The 27,229-nt window shown below is 46.4% G+C and overlaps 1 protein-coding gene across 5 annotated transcripts in view; it reads left to right on the forward strand.

Annotated features, from left to right (window-relative positions):
* The first annotated feature begins 1,850 nt into the window (after window positions 1-1,850).
* PRAG1 (PEAK1 related, kinase-activating pseudokinase 1) overlaps window positions 1,851-27,229 on the forward strand; it is a 91,465-nt gene continuing 66,086 nt past the window's right edge. Inside the window, exons 1-2 of one of the 5 annotated variants that reach the window (XM_085641067.1) lie at window positions 1,851-2,118; window positions 23,887-24,299. In XM_085641067.1, the coding sequence (XP_085497193.1) occupies window positions 23,958-24,299 (342 nt within the window). In that variant the 5' untranslated portion in view covers window positions 1,851-2,118; window positions 23,887-23,957. Of the gene's footprint in view, window positions 2,444-3,081; window positions 3,218-3,764; window positions 3,784-4,157; window positions 4,254-23,886; window positions 24,300-27,229 lie in introns of those variants that run through there. The other 4 variants (XM_085641066.1, XM_085641068.1, XM_085641070.1 and 1 more) reach the window with 4 other exon arrangements.

Here is a 27,229-nt window from a genome sequence, read left to right on the forward strand (position 1 = left end):
ATGAGAGGCATTCAGGTTTTGAAGGCTCCACACCCTTGTTATTTTCGCCTTTGGGATCTCAATGCGGCACTTTGTTTTCTCCAGGATTGGCCAGAAAATGCTTTATTTTCTCATAAGCAATTTGGTCAGATGGTTACTGTCGGAAGCTATGATGGACATGTCCATATTTGGGGCAAACTCAGTTCAGAGTGATATAGCCTCAAAATCTTTAGGATTGGGCTCTCTTTTAGAGGATATTATGAAAGCAGCCGAGTGATCCTCTGGTTCTACTTTCAAACGTTTTTACTATAAGCCTATAGTAAAAGTTGCTTCTGTGGTGGTGGATAAGCTTAAGACATGCAAAAGCCTCCGGTCCCGACATGGAATAAAAAAAAGTTCAAGCACTCGCGTCAAGAATTTTTATTTCTATTAAGAACATAGAAGCGAGGATTATCCCATTTGTTACTGTGTTGCATAGATATGTACATCAGTATTGTAGTTTCCCCTCCCATGTTGCTTATTGGATGGCGTTTGCAGAGTTTACGTATTTCCTTTTTTATTGACAGGTTCTGATCAGAAGCAGAACTAAACGTTTACGAAGCTGAGGGTCTTCTGTCTGGGTCTTGACAATCTTCGGATCACTGGTTGAATCTCTTCTAAGGCGGCCGACTTCTCGACGGCGCTTCGAGGCTCGGTGTGCTGTTTGAGTCGTTGCTGTTGGATTGTTTGGACTTTTTGTTCACTGTTTGTACTTGTTTGCAAAGAAAGAGGAGGAATCCTCATGGTTTGGCAATAATATAGGGGCTGTGGGGCCTGATTGGCTGACGAGAAATGTAGTTTTTTGTTTACTGTGTTTTGATTGGCTGCTAGAATTTTGCAGTAATGTTAGAGAAGCATAATCTTCGCCTCTGTGTCCTTAATAGAATTGAAAATTCTTGATGTGAATGCTTGAAAATGTTTCATTCAGAAGTTCCCAGAGTCGATTTAGGGGACAGGAACCGTATCATCGTATACAGAGCAGTCGGGACAGCTAGGTTGTCCTTGGTTAGGTACATCTTCATCCAAAAGACTGGGAAAGCTCACAATTCTTAGAGCAAAGGCAACAACAATGATTATGTGGTGTAGCGTGGCGTCATTACAAAATGGAAGACAATACTCTTTTTGGTTATGTAATTCAAGCTCAATTTCAAACACATTGGAAGCTTAGAAAAGATAATACAACTTGCATGGTGCCAAGCCCCATGCAAAAGAGAGAACGCCCCCTTGAGATTGTGCCACACACCATTTCTGGCACACTGGCATGACCTGTAATAATGAAAGGGCTGCCAAGAATCTGAGGTTCCTTCTGTAATGTCAAGGTGCCCCCAGGGCATGAAAAGTGGGCACCCACAGCAATTGCGCACCCTCTACCCTTTGATAACGCGGCACGTGTTGGCTTGCAAACTCTGCATGATCACAAATTGGCAAGTGGGCAATTCTCACCAGTTTTTGTGTGCCAATCATGATGGGGCCCTCAGTTTGGTTTTTTTTGCACTAACTTTATCGGTATTTGCGCATACTCTGCGTGTACTATTATCCCAATGGTACATGTTTTGCAATCGCTTGCTGTCAGCAACAATCCAGAGCAAAACAATGTGTGTGGACATTAAGCCTGTTTTTGCACTAGTGCCAGAGTCCCAAGGAGTGTGGTTTCGTCTGTCATAAATCCAAACGTTTTTATATTTCACCTCTTTGTTTATCCTCTCCTAAGGCTAAACATACTTACCTGCTAAGCGTGTAACTGGATAAATACACGCTTCGGCCTTCCTGCTGGAAAATCTCCTTTGTGTGCCTAAAAGTTGGCACGAGCACGGCCGGCTAGGCTGGGCTTGTGGGGAGCGGCAGCGTGGTAGGCAGAGCTCCCAAGGTGGTGTGGGAGGCAGGGTGGGTGTGCAGGCCCCACCCCCACGCTGTCTCCGGGAGCCTGTTGCTCTCTCCTTTCCTCCTGGGACTTCAGTGGCTTGGGAGAGTCTCGGCGGACCTCAGCTCGCTACCTGCTGCCGACGTGCCCGCATTCCTGCCCGGCCAGCTGTCCCCTGTGAGCTGCAGCGTGTGAACTGGGCGCACTGCGCGCCTCGCGGGGGCCAGAGGGGCGTTTAGGTAAATCAAACAAACACAAACAAGAGCCCCCCCGCTGCACCCGGGCTGCCCCCGCCAGGCCTGGGGACCGCCGCTCGCATTCCTCCCCGGGCTCACATTCCTGCTGCCGTTGGAGGCTTGTTCTGGTTTCCAGGATGTTGCTAGAGACCTGAGCAACTTTTTTTTGCTGTCTCCCGAGTGTCAGAGAGAACTTGTACGGGCAACAACAACTAAAACCCTCTCACCCGCGCTTCCTGCCTGCAGAGCAGCAGCAGCAACCCCCGAGAGCGAGCGCACGCTGCCCTGGGCTCCGCCGAGGAGCGCCCTGGATCCGAGGCGGGCATCTGTGAGTTGGTACTGGTTGGTGCATGTGGGGCGTGGGCAAACAGCAGTTTGTATACTTAGTGGTGGATGCGGGTGGGAGTTAAATAGTTTCATTGTAAAAGTTCCATTGTGTTTTTTCTTAGTACTGGGGTAATTGTGCAGTGTATTTGTAGCTTTATACAGCACGAAAAGACAGAATGTGGGCACTTCTAAGAGTGTTGTAGACAAACATCAACAAAACGACGTCGAGAAAAGATGCTAGAGTGGAAGGTGTGTTATTCATCCCTATCCAAAAGGAGGCAGGCAAGTTAGTTTCTGGTGGTGGGCAACTTTTGGTAATTTTTGTATTCAGTGGCGAGGCCAGTGTTTTCATGGGTCCTAGTGCAAGGAACGAAATGGCTGTTTAAACTGTGAAATACAACAATAATCGGGATTCAGCGGACCCCTCTGCGCTCCGGTGCCACTGCACCAACTGAAGTAGTTGTGTTTGGGTTCTACATGAGGGACAGGCGCCCTGTTAAAAACTTTTTTTTGACAGTTCATCTCCGAGGTTGTTAGAAATCCACGTGTCTGCGTTGTACTGCGCTTCGGAGGAGCCTCCGCGTGTGCAGGGCGGAAGTGCAAGGTTGTTGCGGCCGAGCGCAGAGGGGTTCACCCCGTGGCCACGCTGCGTAATTTCTTTTGTGTTCGGATGAATCGAGGTTACGCGCTGATTTACACAACTCCCCGCGGGCGAAGCAGTGCACGAGGGGCTGAGCTTGTAACACGAGGCGGCGCGGCCACGAGGTGCCCGAAAGTGAGTCTTGCATTTGTAAGCATAGAGGGGGTGGGGGTTGCATTGTGTTTTTGACGCCGATAAACTCTCGACCCGCTCACGCACCTGTAGGATAGCTGAGTAGGTTAAGTGATCGCGGCTGAGGTCTGTTTGCAGCCTGAAGGTCTTTGGTTCCAACCATGTTGGGGTTGCGCCCATGAGAGGCGTGCTGCTCCCCGCCTTATAGTTATAGCTGCTTGACTGTTAAAGTATGATTAAACCACGACGGAATTATAACAGTTGCATCGCGTCTTTGCTTGTTTCTCATTCCAGTGGAAGAAATTCAGACGTTTTAGTTTAAAAAAGTGTTTTTAAAAAAAGTGCCTAACACAGAGGTAGTAAAAGCTAGTCCCGCCCGGATGAGCTGTCACGATAGCCCGGTGGGCCAATAAAAAGCCGCAATTATCAGCAGGAACTGACAGCAGGGGCGTCCGCTTTTGTTTCGCTCTCACCCTGTTCACTTCAGAGCGTGACACATGGCCCTGCGGGGTGTGTTCCCGGTGTTGTCGTTGGTGTGTGAAGTCTTAGGAGTGCAGTGTTATTAACAGGTGTGTGGTTTGTAAGGAGCCCGACACCCCTGGTGGAAATTCCAGTTGCATCCTGAATATCGCTTCCTATGCCCCCCTTTTATTATTGAGCATAGAGCTGTAGAAAACTTTTTAGGGAAAGTTTAAAACTTAAGGCTAAAATGTAGCAGCTTTTTACGTTTAAGTAACAATACTTTTACTTTATAACCGCTACGGTGACGGTACCGTGCACTTTGCAACAGGTGGCTTGAAAAGCTATGCAGCAGGGGCAGTGTAACACCACACTCATTACGAACAAGCGACAGGACCCTGTGAAGTTTGCTCCCGCCCGCCCTACGCTCGTTAACGCTGTTCAGCAAGAGTGCAATTGCATGCTCGTTGGTGCACGAGGTATCTTTTATACTGCATTTCTCACGTGCATTCATTCAGAACATTCCTCGCCCTGAACAAAACGGATGCACCCGAGCCCTGCTGTGTCCGAACCATGCAGCGTGAGTAACTCTCCGCACGGAGTCAGCGCCGGCCTCCCCGGGGCCTGCGGGCCGAGGTGGCCGGTGTCTTCAGTGTCCTGTTTACACAGCGACGCCTGCCTGCAACAAGGCTGGTGTCGCCCGTGTGACGATTGGAATGTCCCCGCGTTGGCGAGTGAAACAACAATATGTTGCAAACCTCGCTCAGTGGCCCTGATGACGAAGTGGGCGGTGAAGAGTGAGGTATTTACTGCTCTCCGTATATACCGATACCTCAGGGCGCGGTAATTACAGGGTACATAAATGGCTCATAATCTGAGTTTTCAGATGGAAAGTGAGAAATTACAAGCGGAAGCTTCGTTTTCTGTGCTGAATTCCACATGTAACATAATTTATTGCACATTTTCCCTGCAGCATATTTCAGCAGGATTGACCTGCCTGAGTTGGATGTGGCAGATGTTTTGGGTGCAGTCACTTCCGCATTGTTCAGAATTCCAGCCCATAGCGCGCCCTGTTTGCGCCGGGGTTTGGACTTCGACCCTACGTGATAATAGGGGACCAGGCCCTCACCCACACTGGTTCCAGTCCTTGTTTTTAAACCGACCATTATTGCTTTCATGTGTTTAAGGCTAATTGGTTTAATGGCAGCAAGCTAAGACTACAACTCCCAGAATGCATTTGAGACTAAGACTACAAACAGTGTCCGCGATGATGAGTGTGGTGGCCTCCCTCAAAAACAGTGAGCACTACGTAGCTGTTAGAACGACAGTGCGTTGTTCATGTAGGAAGGGGACAGAACGGGAACATAAGCAAAGTGCCAGGAGCATGACTCTGGAGCCAGTACAACTCTGTGTCTCAGACTCTGGATGTTGTTCCACTTGTTCGAAAGTTTAAACACTTGCATGCCTAAAATGCTGGGAACATAACATTTCCATGATAAAAAAACTGAATCCAATATCTTGGTGAAACGTTAGGCAGACCTCCTGCTGTGAGCCTGAGCAGTCAGTGAGGCTTGTAGGAATCCCTTTCTGGGCGAGAGGGGCGGTTTGTGCAGGCCAGTAGTGGAGTGAGTGTGATGCCATGAGGGTGGATTGATGTGGTCGTACTTTTTCAGTCCATTGAGGAGGCAGGTGCCGCATGAGCGAATGTTCAGTGGAGCCAACGAGGAGCCAGGGAAGCTTGCAGGTAGGGTCTTGCTACCAACCCGGTGGCAATGAACACACACCATGCAGATTTCACACCAAATTGATAGTTGAAGGATCATATTGCACATGTTATCTGTTATATACTTCTTAAATTACATGTTTACTTTGGGTTAGTGTGCCGGGTCTGGTGTCTCAGTGGACTAATGCGTCCGCTGCAGGAGCCAGTGTTCAACCTCGTGATCACAGGTTCATATCCTGGTGGGTCCACCCAGCCTTTCATCCATCTGAGGTCGATAAAATGAGTACCTTTGGGTAACAATAAACATCTGCTATTCAGCATCAAGATTCCTACGGGTGAACGTGCGCTTTATCGAATACAGATGTTATGTTAAGTCCGCTGTTTTCTTCGAAGTGTAGCTAATAAAGGTCAGTGATTGTAGTAAGACTAAAAACAAAAAACAAAGGTGCACCACAAAAAAACAAGGACAAATATTCAATCTGTGTCCACAGTTTGTTCTTCAAAGTTCTTCTTTTATTCAAACAGCATAAAAACAATGATCTTGATAGTTTTGAGCAGCCAACGCGTTTCGTCCATACAAATGGACTTCTTCAAGGCATGGGTATAAAAGACGCTCTAATCCGAGGAGATCAGGCCAACTGATTATAGAAACGGCTGATGCAGTACGGTCTTTTTCTGAAATTGGATCAAACGTGATAAGGACCCTTAATACAGGTCAGATTTGCATGGTACAGGGCAAGTCTTGGTAGATCTGGGTCCTCTTAGTTTAGTTTGGGCCCAGAGGAATAGCTGTAAGCTGTTGCCGGTCTTAATAAACCGTACAGAAAAAAGCGTCTCTGGCCAACTCAGGTCTGGGCAAACTTAACCTGGTAAGAGTGGAGCCCGCTATCTCTCCTTTAGGTCGTGATGAATGCCATGGACCCTCTTGGGCCAACCGGCAGAAACATGTCAACCACATTCAGTACGGCGAGGGGACAATAGACTACTCAAAACACTGATCACTTGTTTTAATTACCATATAGATGCCAGTTATATTAAAGTTGATTTGACATCTGTAATGGCTTTTTAAATCTCACTGTTTTCTTTAAGGGCCCCTACTTAGTTTAGAAGTGCATCCCTGTCTTCAGGTGTATGCCCGCCCTCTATCAAACCAAGTTTTTAGAGGGCTAGGACTGGTCAATGATGAAGCATGACACCAGGTGGTGTGTGAGACCAGCCTTTCACTTTTTGTGAGATGCCCGCACTCACACACTAACACTGTAGTACCATGGCGTCTTGACTGGGAGCGGCCCCATTTGTGCTGAACATTATATGTTGGAGGCTGCCTGCTCCTAGTACCCCGTGCCTCTGGTTCCCTCCCCCAGGTCTTCCGTGGGGCTTTTGTGGTTATATATATATAGTTACAAATATGCCACATCATTTACCACATAATTTTCAGATTTTATAGATAGTGTTTTTTCTCATTCAAATGGGGGAAAATGCAGACAGAGAATGCTCCCACAATTAGCACTTTTGGGTTCTCTGTGCTGCCTAATCCTGGTAGCCCGGACAGTGGTAGAGCTCTGCAGAGTTCTTTGGGGTTTGTCGCTATAACAATTAAATCCATATTTCACAGGTAACCATGACACATTTTCTGCATTTGACAGTTTCCTGTGCTGTGAAATATGGGTCTTGTACTACTACATTTTATGCAATAAAACATTTAATATATTTATAACTGTGGTAAAGGTGAGGGGATGCGGGACAAATGTACAGTGCAGATATTTCTGTTGTGAGCAGTAGAAAAGCCCTGTCGACATACCACCCCCTCTTTTTTGAAAATGTTCATACCGAATTCACATTCATACAGAAAAAAAAAACAAGGTCATTCATATAGGGCATGGCTGCCAGAGGGCTTTTAGCATTGTTGCCTTGTCCAAGGAATGTACACAGGGCTTTGGTGCAGCAGGTGAAAGAGTGTTGAGATAATATGACCTGGAAGTGAAGAGTTGGGTGAAATGTGTGAAGGTCAGAGATGTTGTCCAATAGATAGTGAACTTAAAACCACACCTGTAGAATCCCGAGTTAAGAAAGGTGAGAGGAAATGGGATACCGACGTATTTTCCTGTGGTATCCCTGAGAGATGGAGCTCAGTGCATTTGGACAAGTTGAGGGTGAATGGTGAAGGTGCCTGGTTGTTAGAGTAGGTGCACGTGTGAGTAGGGCCTATCATGTGCTCCAGTTGTGGCAGAGCATCTAGGTGACAGGGTTGGACGTGTATCGCCCTTTAAAACATGCCTTTGCTATAGGAAATTTGCTTATGTTTGAGAAGGCAGATTAGAAGCGCCAAGAAGTGTGTGGACTTACAGTAAGCCGCGTGGACCGACCACAGCTGCTGCTGTAACTTCCTCCCACTCTCACTTGTACCCACAGGATTATTTTCTTTTCTTGTAAAAACATGGTGCAAAAAGAACAATTTGCTGACAGAAAGTTGAACAATGTCAAACAGTCACCCCAGTACAGAGATCTGGGCCTTATCATTTTTTTTGCTCCCCTTACCTCTTTAGTTTAAACCCAGACATATGCAAATCAGTCTTGACCCTGCTACCCATGGGAACAGTCCAGCCCGAACTGCCAGGCCAGGTCCTCCCTGGAGCGGAAACAAGCATCCTGAGACCGGTTTCGGGGTTTCACCCCTCATCAGCCAGGCTATCTGTCTCCCAAAACCGGTCCCAGGATGTTTGTTTCTGGTCCAGGTAGGACCTGGCCTGGCGGTTTCGGGCAGGACTGTTCCCATGGGTAGCAGGGTCAAGACTGATTTGCATATGGCTGGGTCTAAACTGGAACGGCATGGTGAGCAAAAAAACGATGGGTTTAGACCCAGATCTCTGCGCTGGGGTGAATGTATGACATTGTTCAGCATTCTGTTCATCAATTGTTCTTTTTGCATTTGTTAAAACATGGTGGCACCATATGCGTGTTTTTTATTAAATGTAAAATGATCCTCTGGGGTAAAAAAAAATCATGTGTGGGTGGGAAGAAGCATCTTTGTCTCAGTGGTCTCCATGAGTGAAAGCTATGAAGCTGTGTGAGAGGCGCATTTAGCATTGGAGTTACCTCAACACTCGATGATTTGTAGGGGAACCCACCCCCTTCAGCCCGCTTTATTGATGGAGTGTTGCAGTTCTGGTTTTACCCTTTCAAGTGCTGGCACTTATTCCCATGTTTTCTGTGTGTCAATACACAAGTGGATTCCACTGTGTAGCAGGGCCATGCCACGTTCACCCCCTGCTGCTGGTGTCAGTCAGGCTCACCGTGGGGCGGATTGTCTCCGGCTGTGATATCCGCTTCTTTTCGGCATTGTCATGCAACACACGCCTCGCGCAAGGATGCCAACTTTTGAAAGCCCGGAGAGCGTCAATTTTCCTTCAAATCTCACACAAGACACAACTTGAGCCAATTTCCTCGAGTGAAGGGGATTCACTCTGAAATCCTGTCGTTTTCTGAGTGGAAACCAAGTGCATTGCAGGGAACTCGGATCTCGTCCGTTTGTACTTTTGTGCTCTGGTACTTGTCTTTTTTGCTTTTTGGATTAGTCGTGCTGGGCCATAAGTGACGGGTCTTCGTCAATTGATAAAGGACTGTCAAAGCCACTCTGAGTTAGCATGGGAGATTCTCTATTAGAACAGCTAACTGTCTGCTGAGCAGCAACAGCGCCAAGAACATACATCTACTGCATGTCAGCACTCAGCCCTGCCTGGAGGAAGCTTTCCAGCCTATGTTTTTTTCGTTAGTTGCTCATCTGATGCGTGCACCAACCTTTCAACAGCACTCAGGTATTGCACTGACTTTTTGTTATAGTGTTGCATTTAAGTAGTACTTACTACCCTTTGGTAAGTCGTCTACGCGCTTTATGGAGACTAGTGATGTATGGCAGTGGCGTAACGAAAGCTCAGCCCCCCCCCCCCCCTGCAAGGTACATGGAGGGACCCCCACTCCGGATTTAATCCGGAGCTCTAAGGCCTTAGTACTGGGCTGAGGGGGCCCCCAGCAGCTCAAGGCCCCCCCCGCACCGCGGGAAATGCGGGGGCCTGTGTTACGCCCCTGATGTACGGAAATGTATGTTTGAATCATATTTGCCATGAGTGCATTTCAGTCCTTCTTGTTTTTGGGTCATGTTCTGTTATTAATATCTATGGCCTTTCGCCAAACACCCTTCTCTATGGTAGTTGCCCAATTTTTCAAATTCATTGAAACTCTCTCTTGGCTATTGACGGAATTGACTAGTTGATGCTTTTCATGGCAGCCATCAAGCAGTAGCGCTTTCTGGATTAAGTGCAGTTGTGGCACACTGTCTCTCTGTAGCGCCAGGGCCGCTGGACATGGTGGTCTCTAAGCTTCAAGAAATTATTAAAAGCACGTTTTTTATCCCACATGTATGCTCTTAAACTATGGGGCCGGGAGTGTCACGTGGGCAACTGCATCCTCTCCCTGAAGTCGACCCTGTTCGACCAAAGGCGTCTGTTTTATTCTTTTCATCGGTTTTGTAAAGCGCATGGCTACCCGACGTCGGGCTTGTTCCCAGCGCTATCGCTCTGGTTGGAGTGAGGAAATTAAAATATTAAAAATAACTCAAATGCATCTGCTGGTTTGTGAGGTGGGCTGAATGCTCGGTGTCCCGGTTGGGTCCCCCCTCTAGTGCCAGGAACCCCAGGTCTGCCACATTTTGCTTTTAGCACATATCAAAGGGATGACCAGCGCTGAGTGTTTACTCTCCATGCCACAGAAACACTGCACCCCCTTGAAAAGGTTGAACTGGCACAGTACCCCTATAGAAACACTTGCGCTGGTTTCGTGTTTGGTACACACCAAATAACGTGGGTGGTGCCGTTTCCTGCGCGGGACTACATATATATTTGTCTTCTGCATCCTCCCTTCCTCCCCACCCTTTCCCTGCGCACACCTTCTGTTGTGCCACCTGTCGCCCAGCAGCACATGGGCGTCCGGCGCCAGGCCATGTGCCCAGGGTCAAAGAGCTCCCTCGGTGGCTCCTGCTTCGCTGCTGCTCCCAGGAGTGCATTATTCATGGTCTGTTTACTGAACCCCGTGCAACGGGAGCTGCGCGGAATGTGGAACAAAGCCGCCCGGCGCGAGGCGTATTTCTGGTGTAAGGGGAGATGGCGGTGCATGCGAGGCGGCGCGAGGAGGTCGGTGCAGGGGTGTCGAGCCGCATTCCTGGGGCTGATTAGATAAGGCGCTGCTGCCAGCAAGGTACTGACTGCGTTCGAGAGCAGATTAGTTTAGTTTATTTGATTTCCGTCTTGTTTGAAAGGCGGTTCCCGCGCCTAAAGAATACGTTGACTTTCTTAAAATAAATCCATTAATTTGATTGTATCTAGGGTTTCGTTTGTCAACGTCTGGCATGTTGCTTGTAGTTTTATAGGGGTTGATGAAGACCAGCTCAGACTTTTGTTGCTGTGGTGCCCCCTCAAATCCGTTCCAAATAATTTCTCAAGTCGTTATATAACATACTGTGTTTAATCAAGTGGGGAAGCTGGAGTTGGCCTGCGCTGTTACACTTGTAATGGGCTCGCATCTTGCCCTCTGCATCCAACCTCAAGATAATATTTTAGATTCACTCAAGCACGGTACAAGCCCAGAATGGTTATCGCCAGGTATTGCCGAGTCCCCGCCCCTAAACACCGATTTCCATGACACTTGTGGGGTAACACTATCACCGCCCCCCCTCCCGGCATAGATCGCACGCAATTACCAACAGAACTTTTTGGGTTAGGGGTCATAACAACCCTGGTGGCCGTATTTATTTACAAAAAAAACCTCAAAAATGTTCATTTCAATACGCAGAAACCCCCATAACACTCCATAAATATTATTTACAATATTTGTGGATGGCTAACCTGAACAGAGATTCTAATCCATAGCCATTCCTAATCCTAAACTAATAAAATATACATTGTCTCTGCGTATCCTGCATTGTGTAAGAGCATGACTGGTCCCAACTATGTGCGAGGTCCCCCCTCACCTCCCGGAGTGAACTTGCGCAGGAGGCCCGTCAGCTCAGAAGGTTGCCTACCTCAGGCTCTCCCTACAGGCTCAAATACCAGCCCCCAAGGGGCTGCGCTGCTATGCTAGCTTGGAGCCCGCGCGCCCGTGTGGGGATTGGCTGCAAGGGCCTGCTGCAAGAGTGCACTTCCCCCACCCCCGCACCCTCCAGCCGGCTGGCCGTAAGCACCCCCTGGAGGTCCATGAGAGACTGCTGTCCCTCACCTATCCCCATTAACAATGGAGATACCTACTAAGGACTGTAAATGCCCCACCAATCAGGACCTTAGTGAGAAATATTTTCAAGCCCCCTCTGTGTCGTGAGCGGTGCAAAAGAGACCGTCTCGTCGCTTTACAGGGGCGTGAACTGGCACAAACCAGCTCCCCCTGCCCCGGTAGTATTTGAAGCACTTCAGGGACACTACGCTGACCAGTGCAACACCAGTTGGGGCAGTGTAACGTAAGGCAATGGACACTTGCTGTAGCTGATGCCACCAGCCCTTCTCTAAATATTGTGAATCCCTGCCCAAGTTGGGACATCGGCTTAAGGCGAATTCCCTCTTGCATTTGCCTGCACGTATACTCAATACCCAGTCTATCCACCTGTTTTGTAGCCAAACACAACTCCTCCTCTGCCACAAACCTAGCCGGTTTACCAACGAGCAGAGATCCCCCGTGCTCTGGTAGGTAAGGATGTGGGAAATGCTGCACCGCAAAACCAACTATGTTTTCCATAAAAAACTCAGTGCCCTGAGCTGACAAGTGAACTACGCCCCCGTGGAACAGAGATTCTCCTCAGGTGCAACCATGAGAAATTATCTTTAGGGGGGCCGTATTTAACAGCCGCTTGATCTTCCTGTTTAAACGCCTCACAGGCTCATTGAGACCTTTGGCAGACTGATCAAACCTCCATACTCTCCTGAGGATGATGTGGAACCATGCAAGGACTGCTTCTGGGTATTGCCTGGCCAGCCAAGAAATTTCAAATAACAAGTTCTCAGATAGACTCCTCCTTCCTAGGATTGCCAAATCGTTGCCACGGATGTGGAGAATGAAGAGGGTCGGCGGAAGAAGCCTCCAGGACATTGATTCCTTCATCAGTTGCCGCGGACCATCCAAATGTAGACCGACTCTACCCATGAGGCACAGGGTCAGACTGATTTGCATATGGCCATGTCTGAACTAGGGTGGCAGAGTGAGCTAAAGAATGATGATGGATTAAACCCAGATCAGTTGACTGGAGGTGAGTGCTTGCAATGTTCAACACTCCGTCCATCATCCCCTTTGGTTTTGCTTTGTTTGCCCTAAGTTGTCAGGGTATGCCCAGATGTGGCTCCCTTGTTCACTTTGCCACTGGATTCAAGCTAGCCTGGCTGATGACGCTGATTAGCCAGAAACTGGTCCCATGATGCTTGTTTCCGGTCCAGGGAAGACATGGCTTGGCAGTTTGGGCTGGACTGTTCCCATGAGGCACAGAGTCAGACTGATTTGCATATGGCCATGTCTGAACTGGGGTGGCGGAGTGAGCTAAAGAATGATGATGGATTAAACCCAGATCAGTTGACTGGGGGTGAGTGCTTGCTATGTTCAACACTTCGTCCATCATCCCCTTTGGTTTGACCGACCCTATTGATCCAATGAAGACAAAGTCCTGCTTTAGCTGTGTGCCAGTGGAAATGACCCAGCGAAAACATCGCCTGTGCCAAACACACAAAGGAATGGCAAACGATCCACACACTGGCAGGAGCCATGTGCCCTAATGCAAAACTGATGAGAGAAAAGAAATGACCTTACTTCTAGCTGAAATTAAATTTGTCCAAACCTACATCATGTTAAGCCGAACACAGCGCTTGTAGCAATCTGATTTCCACCTGCCTATGCTTATAACCACTTCCCTGTCAAACCCTGTCCCTCCACAGATGTCGCTGCCCCTATTCTAAAGGAATGCACATGAAGTTGCCCTAGATTCCTGCTCACCGGAGGACCCTGCACCTCGATCATGAATGAGCAGGGGGGTGGTTCAGCGTCTGTCAGGGGCATCCAGGGATCAAGGTGACAACAGGTAAAGTTGCCCTCATATTTAAGTTCCACTGGCCACCCCCACCAGATGCCCAGGCGAACCCCGCCAGCCCCAGGCAGCCAACAGCAGTGCGGGCTGAGTCTTAAAACTTCAAACTTGCGGCCACCGTCGGCTGGTGGCTTTTACTGGTTGAATCTGGCCTGCACCTGTCCTGGGGGCCTGCCATCCTGCGGCGTGTACCCCTGTTTTGCCATTTGTGGGCGTATAGTACTTTTTTTCAAAAGAAAACTAAACCAATGACAGCGTTGGTATATGAGAGGCAGATGAGGTAGTGGGTTATCTGCTCAAGCCGTGTAAAGTTTAGCTTATATTATTCCATTTTTGAGTAGTATTTCCCCTCTCTCTGCTGTACTTGTTTTAGACCCAGGTGCTTACATGCATTCTGGGACTTGTTTTACTTCTCCCAAAATGAATATAGGCTTACATTTTCTAGTGTGAACAATTAATGTTGTCTTAAAAGGCCAGCACTGTTTCCAGTTGACAGATATGAACATATAATATTAGCAAGGTACATATAGTTCAGAAGCAGCTGAGTTATTTGAAAAACCATGTAAATGTCATGTTGAACAGGTGGAGTAAAATGTAAATTCCTTTTATAACAATAGAGTCCATTCATTTATTAGACAGGGTCATTATAGAATAAAATTTGACTTGGGACGATGGACCACCTGATTGGTTTAAGAAATCCATGTGCATTCAACAGATGCACAAACCGATTGATTTATTCCGCCTTTCTGGGTTTTAAAAGGAGTACTACTGACTTGGGGAGGGGTTGATAGCAACTCTCATTTTTGCGTCCTCCCGGGTCCATAGATGGAAAAGGCGCTAAGACAGCAGGCCTTTTCCACCTATGTACGCAGGATTGGAACAACATCCCCCATATATAAGCACTGCCACAACGTTACTCCAATTTAGGAAAAAGTTGAAGACTCGTCTGTTTAAAGAACACAGCATTGAAATGCATTAACAATCCCATATCCAGCCACCTGTTCTATCACTCATTGACTGTATGCTTGCCTTTTACCGTGTAAGGCACTCTGCTACCGTTTTCACTAGGTTGACACTATACAATCGCCATATAATGCACATGTAGATAATCTTAGCTAAAATACCATCTTGCTATCTACACGTGCAGGGGTAAGCAACAAACAGCAGAACACTATTCCAGTCTTGGAAATTATTTGCTAATCCGCTCCTAGACTATGCCACACTGAACTGAAAAATAGCAGGAATTTACAACCTTGAGTCCTGCTGCTCACTCGCCTCACTAGATAAAAGGAATAAACCATAATTTACTTCTGTAATCAGTCCATTTCCAGCAACCATGAAAAGAATAAGTGTCAAGAAAGAAATACTCCTGATTTAAAGATTAAAAAATATATTAGTTTAATCTTTTTTTTGCCCTCTTAAAAATACCCCACTCTTAAAACTACATACGTCACTTACGTTTTGACTATCTAGGAACTCATTTTGCTCTCAGCTAACAAAAGTAGGGTGTAAAATGCATCAAAACATTACTTGCGTCCCTTCTCTGTCAGCCAGGAAATTACATCAGATCAATCCAATCACAATTAAATTCAGATTCCTCTCCAGTAGCGCCGACCACTCCCATATCCAATCCTGGCTTACGGACATGAACCAGGAAGGATTAACGCCTCGCTCACAGCCAGTGCCAAGTCCATCAGATCCGAAATTGACAGCAGGCTGGCACTGAAAAACCACATCACTATGAAAACTGTCACCACATGATATTGTCTTTCTCTTCTCTGTACAGTAAAGCCATACTTTCCTGAATAGTTTTCCAAGTCACACTTCATGCTTTGCTTTCTCACACGTAAATGTAGCCGTCACCCTTTTCGCTGGCATCCTCCACCTGTGAAAAGTGTCGCACCCACAAAAGCAGACCACATCAAAGGGCAATGTAAATTTGATCATCCAAGCGTGCCCTGGTCATCCCAGGCTGGATGCAAGCCTCTATCGTCTTGAGGTTCTGCTGCATCAAACACAAAACTGTGATGGCAAAACTCTAGCACATTTTGAAAAATAACTTTCAACTTCTGCAGAAGCCTAGGTCTCCCTGGACACAAACCAGACAAGCATTAGCAAAGCCAAAGATCTCAACTTTTGGACCTATTAGGCCTTTGCCAATGTTGTTTGCCAAAAAAAAGATGAAAAAGCATGATGATGTGCTCGCTGTTGCCAGTCGTGTCATTCTGTAATCGCACACATACGTCAAAAAGCATGCTCGCCCGTAACGTGCAGTATTTTCCTTTTTTTATTTACATATCCAAGATGGCGGATGTCACATGGATTGGTAAATAAAAAATATTTTTTTAGCACAAAATGAAAGAGGACCGCAGGGGAGGGTCAAATGGGAGGAGTGGGTCGGAGAGGACGCAGAAAAGCAGCACGTGACGGAGAGAGGGACAAGACGTGGGGTGGAAGAAGCACACAATGGGGAGAATAACACTTGGGGTGGGGGGAAGCATGAGAGAGAACAAGTAGAACAAGAGGGAAAGCCAAACATTATGGCAAGGAGAAACGCATGAGGGTGAGAGCATCATAGAGGGCAGGGGAGTTAAGAGGAGAGCACAGGAGGGCGAGAGCAACATGACTAAGTAGGGAGCAGGTGTTTGCTGGGGTAGGACCACACGAGAGAGAGCTGGAAAACACATCCACTCTTATGGAGAGCTTAACCAAAAAACACTCATCCTTAACCTTCCCAGAAGAGCCAACATCACCCCTTACCTCACTGCCTCTTCAAACTCCCCACTCACACCTACAAAACCCTCCACAAATCCAGTCCCTCCTACATCAACAACTGCCTGACCTTCTATCAACCAACCAGAGAGCTCCGCTCCACCACCCTCACGGTAGCCCACATACCACGCAAACTTCACAGCCGTTGCAGTGGCTTGGCCATCTCCTACCTCGCAGCCAAGTCCCTGTCCTCGTCTTGGAGGGAGTTCAGGAAACAGCTGAAGACCTGGCTTTTCAAGCGCCACCGCTCTCTGACCGAGGAGCGATCAAACCACACAGCGCCGGGAGACCCCCCGAGGTGATAAGCCGTGCCTCGATGATTGAATGTAAATTTTTGCCCTGCTTTAAAGTCCCAGTTCCCAGTGCCCTAAGTGGAAAAAGATGGTTCATGTTTGGTTGCAGGGTTACAGGCCCAGTCCGTGGGGGGGGGGGGGGGAGGTTGGGGTTTAGGGTTTGGGAAGCAGGGGGCAAGCCTTCCCAAATGAGTCCCCTGGTCCACCCAAGGCCATTAGCAAGTGGACAGTTGTCCTGTTCTTTTTAGTAGTGCTTTATGTGGTGCCTGCCATGGGCTTTATCTGACTCATTCTTTAACCCCTTCAGTGCCCATGACGAGCTGGACTCGTCATGGGCCGCGGTGGCGCTGTGCCCATGACGAGTCCAGCTCGTCATAGACCCCGCCCGCTAATACAACGGCCGGCACAGGGCGGGGAAAGGGGCGGGCACTGAAGGGGTTAAGGAATACTAAGCAATGACTGGCCATTTTTACAGGTGTGATACCAGCTGTGTTCATGCACAAATGACCATTAGGGGTATCCTGCAACTCTCCCTCTATAGCTCAAGAGACAATCTTATCTCACAAGGTACTTAAGACAAAAACAGGGACATAACAAAAAAAACAGTCCTGAAAGACTTTTGCCATTCCAAGAAATTAAAATGTACATTCAATTAGAACATATGCAACATAGTAGTAGTCTGTTTTATTTGCTTCCTGCTTTAATGCATTTCCTAACTGGCTGCATAGAATTAAATATAAGTTAAACAATAATAGCTTGTATGTAGCATTAAATAACACACTTTTGGCACTTCCAAGTACTGTAACATTCACAGATCATACTATTACCCACTTTGGAAGGATGAATGGCTGTGTTAATTATTTGTGTAGCACTATTATATGTTTAATTTCGGTGCCATTAACAACATGTTCCAGCTCTGTAGTGTACCCATGATACTCTTAAATAATGACGAGTCAGGTGAATAACAGTGATTCATTGGAACTACATAGAACACAATAAGGAGTTACCTTTCTACATCTGCTTAGTTGAGGGCAGGTGTACGCAATATTTATGATCAGTTAACGTGGTACAAGTTAAGATTAATCCTGTCAATGTGATGCTGCGGGGACACCATTCTAACATACATTTATTTTGGTGAATGAACATGTCTAAACATCCATTCTTTGGTGCAATTTGTGCAGTCTTAAGTTCAGATTTATGTTTTTGGTTCAAATATACATTGGCTACAATAACTATACAATTTATTATCCAAATGTACATTCATGTGTCTAATGATCACTTTCATATTTTCCAGAAAGGTAATGTAAAGGGCTTTGTACGAGCTTCAAGTCCATTTCATTTTTAGGTCGAGCCTGAGCCAGCGCGCATGCGCTGCTCTGCGAGGCTTCTTGTAAGTACTCTAAACTACTCCATGTAGGTCTGACTCCTCCCACACATAGGATAGGCGTTTGTGTGTGTCTTTCAATAATGAAAGCACGCAAATGGCTAAAGGCGGGTGCATGTCCCACTTTCTTTTTTAATGTTCACCCCCGCTGCGCTTTGCTCTCGGGAACGAGCAGCGGCACGCAGGGCGGCAGCTGCATTCCTCATAGGTCAGGTTACACACAACGCGCCGTGCTTTTGCTTTTGCTTGTTATTCATGTAATAATTGACAGGGACTCGGACTATACGCCAGCCGTGTTTTTATCGGGCGTGTTTGTCGCTGGCGTTGTTTATTTAGCAGTCAGGCTTTAAAAGGAAAAGTAATGTGCAGACGATAAGTGTGGGCGGCGTGTTTGGGAAGGTTTCTTTATAGCTTGCGAAACCGCTACTAAAAGCACATTTTCTAGAAGCCTTGCGGAACTCTTAATTTCTGAGTGGACATTAACAGCACTTGGAGATCCTTCAGTCCTGTCCTGTCTTCCGTTTCTATACCTTCGCCTTCACTCAAACTCCCGAATCCTTACCATGGTTACAATTACTGCCATGTCTTCCTCCCCCCAAAGCCCCCCACCGCACCGTCCTCTTTACATCCCCCAAGGAGTGTCACCTCATCAACAGAGCTACCTCATCCCCTTCTATCGTACACTGAATTGCATTTGGTACATTTCCTCTTCAGCACTTACCTGCCTTCCTTTGAGTAGTGCGGTCTTATGGGCAGTCTGAGTTGGGGAAACCCGGAGCGGCCAGACGGAGGACATATCCCCATAGCCCCGGAAAGAAGAGGGGAGGTGTAAGCAAAGTAACGAGGAGCGGACTGGGAGTAATGAGAATTGCCTTGAGTAAACCAAACATTGTTACTTGGTACACCTGTTACCAGGACAAATAACGCGAATGGGTTAATTTACACTACTGTTTTTTGCAAAAGAAACACAAAATAGCCGTTTTTAACAAGACGGACTCAAGACATTTATTTGTGTGTTTATATAGTGCAAACTTTACCCGAAGGTGTCAGAGCGCTTTACAATAGAACCAGTTACTTTACATAAGGACTTCAGAGTACATGAATTACATAAAAGATACAAACAGATAAACCCTAAACTCACCATAAGAATGGTAGTAAGTACATAGCCTACTACAGATACTAGTGGTTGGAGTTGCATACATACAAGTTGCAAATTCACTCAAGATTACTTATTAAGAAAGGTAGAAGCGATTCAGGTTGGGCATATAGACATATTGCATAGTAACACAGCATAAAGATCTCGCCATTGCTGGGGTTCTTGCTTACAGCCTGGCCTTCAGGGTGTTGTTGCACTCACGGGCAGTGAGTGATCTTTGGCTTGAAGCGATCCCCGATCTGGTGATGGCCAGATGCTGTCCACACTTGCTACATGTTCAGTGGGCGCGTCCCGGCCTCTGGCCTCTCACCTGGCCTGTGTCCGATGACGTGGGGGGGGGGGGAGAAAGAAATCAGGGCCCACCGGTGCACCTTTCACTTTGGTTTTCACTAAAACACAGAACCATGCTTGTTTGCTTCGTGAACTATTGTATGCGTTTGATTGAGTCATTCCTAGTTTTGTACTATGAAGTGACCTTTGACTGGGTTTACAAGGCTTGTTGCACCATATCAATAGTAGACTAACCCCTCTTCAAATTTACCTGCCAAATATCTGTTCTTGTGAATCATCCTAGGACTTCTCTGAACTTGAATACTGCTGGCAAGGCTGAATCTTAAGATGGTCCGCCTATGTGCCACAATACTTTGTCCAGAAGCACCATCCTCCTGTTGCTTTGGTGTATCTCTGCCTTTCCCCGTGTTGCTGCTGTGTTCCCCTGCCCTCCTCATGTTGCTTCACCCCTTTCTCTCCCTGTTGTATCTATTTCCTTGATTGCTTTAAAAAGTATTAAAAAACGCTTTTGTACGTTTTGTTTTTGATTACCGATCTTACTTGGATCAGTATCTAAAAACAGAAAGTGTCCATGTCATTTTGTCGACGAACATGCATCGTGCCTACACAATGAGGCTGGCAGCCACGCAAAGTTTTTTTTTTACATTTTACTTTAGCTCTGCTGCACAGCATTGCGGATGCTGTGCAGCGTGGCTACAAACCATTGGCGAGACCTATTGGCTTTGCCAATGCTTGTTTCTAGATAGTCAAGGCAGGGTTGGCCACTGTTCCAGTCCGGCAATTTTCCCAGTGGATTGCAGGCATGAGCGCTTCTTTAAGAGCAGGTATGCCTGCCATGACCCGACTTTAAAAGTCCAATTGCCTCCTTCTGGTGGCCGTCTCCTGCAGTGTGGGGAGGGTTACTCATTCTGCCTGGGCCGATTTTAGTTTCCCTTACGACCATGGAATAGGCACTGAACCTTTTTTTGTTTTGGGGTACTGGCTGCAGAGTTTTTTCAAAATACTCATTGTGCATAAATTAGTTTTTTTCTGTGAACATCCAAACTACATGTCTCTCGAATACATTTTAGATTGTTTTTCTGGAATAGGAAAGGCTGGTTTTACCCATATTGAGGTGCACATGGATCAATCACATGTCGAGTTTTGTGAAATTTGATAGAACTAGATTCCAGAAATGTGTGCTTGAAGGTGACCTAGGAATTCATTTCATATAAGCAATAATGAATACACCAAGGGTGTCCTGGTTCTTGGATTGCCCATCTAATAGTGAAGTCTTTCAATTCTGAACAAATAGGCTTCAAGTTCCTTGCTGAATGATGGCAGGTCTGAGAAGTGGGGGCGAGTTCCACAAACCACTTCTTTTAACAGAAGGAGCGGCCACCTAAGCAGAAGGCATCTGTAATCCTATTTAGGCATGCCTAGGTACGAGTCAACATGGGTACAAGAAAAACAAAACCTTCTGAAGATATTTTGGTCAAACCTCATGAATGGCTTTATGAATCTTTCAAAAGTCTATAAAAAAGATTCTCTGGGAGCCAGTGCAGCTTTACAAGATTAGAGGAAAGTGAATCAGTTATTCTCAGACCTAAAAAAAAAGTCGACGCCCATTTTTTGGACTATCTAAAGTTCATTGATCAAAGAGTTGTGCAAGCCCAGTTAAAATGGCATTTCCATAATCTAATCTGGTTGAAATAGCCACTTGAATAACAAGACTTTTGCGAACAGTATGGGTAAATGTGAGAATTTTTCTCTACTTTTTCAGGATGTGAAAACAAATAGTGGCAAACTCACTATATGTGAAGTAAATAGTAAAAGTTTAGCCTGAATCAAACATAATGCCTAGATTTCTCACTTCAGTGGGGTTGATACCATCCAGATGTTGGGGGCCACCAACCAGTAGTCCAATATAGTGAGGGAAAGCGCTCCATCTGTAACAAGCATCTCTGTCGTCTGAGTTCTGTTTTAACATGTAAGCTGGCATCCAGACTGCTACCGCTGCTAGACATGCTTGGAAGTAAAAGCGCGTTGGCCAAATAATCATCTAGAAACACCAAATGTGTGTGCTGTTTGCGTGTGCATAGAAGATCAGGCCATATTTCATGCTCAGCGTCTCCAGTTGGAATATGTATGACTTAAAGGAGAGTAGAGCTAAATGAAGAGCCTTGTGGTGCTTTACACTTCAGGAAAGTAAAGTCCTGCTGATACGACATCTATGACGAAACCTGTGTTGGAGTAGTGTTATAAACAGGCTTCAGAAAAGCATCTTTCAAACCATGAAATACTTACTCCGTATTGAAAAGGGTAACTTAATATTAGCTAAAACGGCACTTCTGCACTATTGTTCCACTCTACAATGGGCTACTGTGTGTTTCTATATGGTGGTGTGTAAATTTGCAACGCTTTGCACTTTTCAATTTTTTTTAAAATCTTTAATTGTAAGGTTGCAAAGATTTGATAAAATAACTGGATAAAAAGAAAGGGACTGTGCAGCAGTGGTAATGTTTTTTCCGCTCACATGGCCAGAAGAATACTGTGTGCCAGCTAATTATTACTAGATTAGACTAGCAAGGTACTGCTCTTTCCTCATATGTTGACAGTCTCAGGACTGTCCTTGGGAAAAGACAAGGCTGGAAGAGGTGTGGCGCAACGGCCAGGGTGCCTGACTCCGGACTACGGGGTTCACGGTTCGATCCCCGGTGCCAGCAGCAGGTTAGCCCAGCACCATGTGACTCTGGGCAATAGCTTGCTTAACCCCTTCAGTGCCCGCCCCTTTCCCCGCCCTGTGCCGGCCGTTGCATTAGCGGGCGGGGTTTATGACGAGCTGGTCTCGTCACGGGCACAGCGCAACCGCGGCCCATGACGAGACCAGCTCATGGGCATTGAAGAGGTTAATCTTCCCAAGGGCCCCCAGCGCCCGGACACCACGTCAGAGGTAGCTGTGCGCTTTACAAATACTGGTATTTCATTTCATCTTGTGCAGTGGTTATTTTGTGTCCCTTCTGACACTCATCCCAGAGTCAGGGCATAGTATAACAGTTTCCGGCAGCCAGATATGCAGCAGGATAGCACACAAGCACAGTTTATAGTTTGCACACCCTTAGTTCTATAATGCCAGTGATGAGTTCCTGTGACATGATAATTATGAGGCAGAGAGGTTTGGAAATTGAGCCGAACTCTAGAACTTGTTATACGACATGCGTTTTTTATATTACGGTTTTTAAAATAGTAAAATATCCTTTTAAAAAACGACTACACCCTACTTCTGGATCCTGTTTGATACTTACTATAATACCTTCTATCCTTGTCGTTAATTGAAATCTATATTTCACAGAACTAGTGTAATATCCAAAGAATTATGGACAGAAAATAACCCAAAGATTTAGCATAGTTTCTGTTAAATATGTATTTTGAAACCTTTGCCATTATGATTCAGGACTTTAAAAACATTCATTTTCACCATTTATGGTTAAATGTGGTGCCACGGCACCGCATAATCCACAGGTCATGCACTGCGGTAACACTGGGACATGTTTATGCCTAGTGGGCACTGGTGCAGATATTGGCTTGCGCTCAGGCCTTGTGCTTAAGTACCCTGCACCCAGTACCCATTGGGCACCCGTGCCCTGTGCAAAAGGTTCTCCCTGCAGCACAAATTAGGCACTGAGCACAGGACATGATAAATGGAAGAAACTTTCTAGACTTGTCAGTTAGCTAAACAGCTGTCAAAGCCTGCGCCAGCAGATGTTACAAACCCCCGGTTTATCCTTTTCCTTGCTTTCACTTGCATTTTGATGTCCTACCCATGCAGCTTCACAGACCTCCCTGGTGCGGAATTCTGGAGCCGGGCCTGCAGGGTTACAAAGAATGTTACCAATTTAGGATAACTTCTGAGTGCCCCCTTAATTTTCCGCCCTTGTGCATGAATATGAATTAAAAGTGTGGCCATTTTAAAGGGAGAGGGGCTGGAAATAGGTCATACAATTTCGAATCCCGACTATGGGATATCACTAGGTGCAATTAAAATTGACCCCGATCTAGGAGCTTAATGTGATTAAGAATAAATGGGCCACCCGAGCCCCACTCCCTCATAAAGAGGTTCCCTTTCACGACCACCGCTTCTCTGGGCAGCTCCTCACAACTCAGACGCCGGTCTGATGCCAGCTGCAGGACACGTCTGGTTCGAGTTTGACATGCACACGCACTGTGGCAGCGCACAGACGAGGTTTTGTCCTGCGTTGCTTCTGCCGGTGCACTCTCATTAACAGAGCAGAGGTTTGGCAGTTGTCTCTTTATTTGGGGGAGGGGGTGGGGCTGCTATCAGTCCTTGTTAATCTGTGAAGGGAAAGACGGAAGACAATGAACCTTTGTCGCGGAAGCAAGGAATGTATGTGTAATTAGTGCATCAGAAAAATAATGAAAATCCACATTTTCCGTAAATAACATAACTGAGCAATTATCTTTTTTTTTTTTATCTTTCTTTCCAGGTGCAATCTAAAACCTAAGGGGTGTACTCCGGAGCAGAACACAAAATGCGAGCGGTCGCACCGGGCCCAGAATGCATACAGCCTTCTCACTGAAACCCGGGGGCCTGAAAATGTCCGTGTGCAGCGACTTTGTGGAACACGTGTGGAAGCCCGGCTCGTGCAAGAACTGCTTCCACCCACGGGGGTCCCACGGGCTGCAGGCGGGCCCGCCCGAGGCGCGCGCCGGGCAGGCGCTCCTGCAGGGTCTGCGCGGGATACTACGCAGCAAAGCCGAGAACGCGCCCGAGGAGGATGGCGGAGTGAGCGCCTCGCCGTACTCCAAGCCAACCATCGCGGTGAAGCCGACCATGATCGCCTCCGAGGTGTCCGACGCCTGGTCGGAAGCCGCCATGACTGCAGAGAGCATCCCTCAGGTGAATATCTGGGCAGGGCACGTACCATGTATGTTCAGGGTCATGTTCGACTTTGTTTGCCTTTTTGGATTTAATACCAGGCCCATTCACACCCTATATGGCCCACTACCAGTGCGCATCAGCAATTTGTGGCACAGTCTACACAACATACCAAGGTACACACAATGCTTAATTTGTAATAAAATAAGTGCCAGGGGCCTCCTCAGGAGGCCACTGCCGCTTGAACCACCCGTTGCCCATGCAAGCGACGGTACCTACACAACTACTAACCTTAACACTCCTATAAATGTGACAATTCAGACTATTCCAAGCCCCGAAGTTATAAGAATGTCTTGGGCGGAGGTAGTACTGTTCTAGTCGCTTTTAATGTATATTGAATTCATAAACAACTGTTGTTCTGCTTAGCTTTAAATTACACAGAGAGCGCCACCACGTGGCAGACTGACATAAATGTCAGTTTTCATAATAAGGTGCCGTGCCCAGCACTGGAAACCACAGGCTCAAATTAAGCACTGTGTACACAGCGAACCATGGTAAAGTAGTAGTACCACTGGCCCGTCGCGCCGCTGAACCCCGGTGCCGAGAGCAACAGGAGCGCCTCCTTCACAAGTAACACGAATTGATTAGGCAAACCTGTCCAGTAGTAGTTAGTATTGAACAAAATATACGAACAAAGCCCAAAGATGAGTACAGTTAAAGTGTGCAGGATGGATTAAGTGAGGAAAAATGTGAACTACATATCACTGTCTCCAATTGCTGGAGTAGGGTTTCTGAAAAGGTGGGGATCCTTGAGAGAGGCTAACAAGCTGGTGTTATTCTTTTAAGCACTTCAATAGCTGGTACTAAATTGTCAGGACTTGGCAAAAAAAATGCCTGTTTCAGCATGTTTTACTTTTTGGTTTTCAGCATCTCCAGTGAGTTGAGTTATTTCTGGCGCTTCTTTTGCTTCCTACGGAGCTCAGTTTGTTATTCAAGTACTTGGGAAGGCTTGTGTGGGCATTGTATTTAGTGTGAAAGCTATAGTTTGCATAGCTTCTGTGGCTTAGCTAACCATAACTTACAAATGTATCTGTTTTTTTGTTTTAATTCATAACTATAACAGTACTCAAACTGTGGTTTTAAAATGAATTAGAGGTTTTTAAACATATATCTTTAGTTGTAATCAATTCTAACCTTAACTTCACTTTAACTGTTTTTTTTCTCTAATTTTTTTTGGGGGGGGGGGGGGGTTCTTATTGTAAATTACTGCCAACTTCTGTGAAAGTATTCCTACCACACTGCCCATGACCTGCAGCTTCGGAGGTTTTCCCCAGGGACTGGCCACTCCCCTCTGCACAATTACCCTCGGTTGACAAAGGTTTAAAAAAATATTTTGAACCAGGTCTGCAAACCGCACGGAAGATCTAGCATAGGCTCAGGAGGCAGCAAGTATTCGAAACCACAAGGCAGGGTCTGAGAACCCTTAAAATGTAAAAAAAAAAAAAAAAAAGAAAGAGGACCTGGATAAAGACCTGGCACGGTGGTCTCCTCACCCGGTAGTCGGCCAGCCCTGCTTGCTGCTCACAGCTGAAGTCCCTGCACAGTGGGGATTAGCCTTCCATAACAGCTTGGGTAGCCAGGTTCTATAAATCACCTTCCACAGTGTACGATGAAGGTCTTGCGCATTGGGGTTTGGCCTTCGGCAGTTGGTGGGGTGCAAGACCTGGCCTTTGAAAGTCTAGCACAAGCCCACAAACCAGTAATCCAGGGTTTGCCGACTGTACGACATGCGGCCAAACACTGCTGCATATAGCCAAAGGTTGGGTGCAGGCAACTATTGGATGTGGTATATGCAGTCCACTGGAATTATGCAACAGGACAGCACCAAATTATGTGACAGGGTTGACTAAATTATGCAACAAGAAAAAGCAAATTATGCAGAAAATTCCAGCAAATCTTTTGATAGTATTAATTCATCATTTCGTAATTTATACACATGGTGATACTGTCTGGGCAAAGATTTTGCTTAATTAGTACCAGGTTAACTCGAAATGAAGAAATAAGCAACTGAAGAACGACAAGTTAACCTTTGCAAAGGGCCTTCCACTGCAAGCAAACACATGATGCCATGTTTTTAGTAACTTTTGTTCCGTTTGAGCTAGGAACGATTTTTTTTGTTATAATCTGCAGATTATGTGGTAGATGATAGATTCTTTGGCAAATGCAACAAATCCATAATTATGCGAAAAACACAGCCGCAAAATCGCATAATTCCAGTGGTTCTGATACTTAATATGTCATGAGTGATGTTGTAAGTATGGTCAAATGCAGTGCACGACAGGGGCGCCAAATATGGTTAATTTACCTAACCATAACTGGGGAAGAGGTTTTTAGGTCTTGCTTTCAGACAGTTTATAGCTATTATGGACAATACCAGTACTTGCAGTGGGCTTTGGGACAGCCCATTGCTTGCTTTTGGTGGGCTTTATTGTCACTTTCATTTGCTTTCTTTTTATTTGATAGGTTTCATTCCTCTTCTTTTGTTCCTGGGGCATATCTTCCTTACAATTCTTTTAATTTGGTGACTTTTATTCTTCCACTCTTCCAAATTCCGAGAGCTACTTTTTTCCTTTTCTTTTAGCACTGTATAGGAGTGCTCATTTTTATGTTCTCTCTATTGTGTATTGCTTTGCCTCTCAAATATTCACTACATGCACTCTCATTGTTGCTCACCTGCTGTCCCCTGCTTGTCTATTTCTTCATGGCCAGGGGCGGTGAACTCACTGCAAGCTTTATGGGCCTGTGCTGGACCTTTGTTGGGGTCCATGAATCTGGAACCAGGTTCGTGGATCCCAAGAATGGTCCAGTTCAGGCACATGAAACATGCTGTGGGTGCCTGGCTCCTAGCTATAAGGCCTGCTCCAGGTTCACAAGCACTTTGCAAGAGTCTG

Source organism: Triturus cristatus, chromosome 2_2 (genome assembly GCF_964204655.1).
Source record: "Triturus cristatus chromosome 2_2, aTriCri1.1, whole genome shotgun sequence".
Lineage (NCBI taxonomy): Eukaryota > Metazoa > Chordata > Amphibia > Caudata > Salamandridae > Triturus > Triturus cristatus.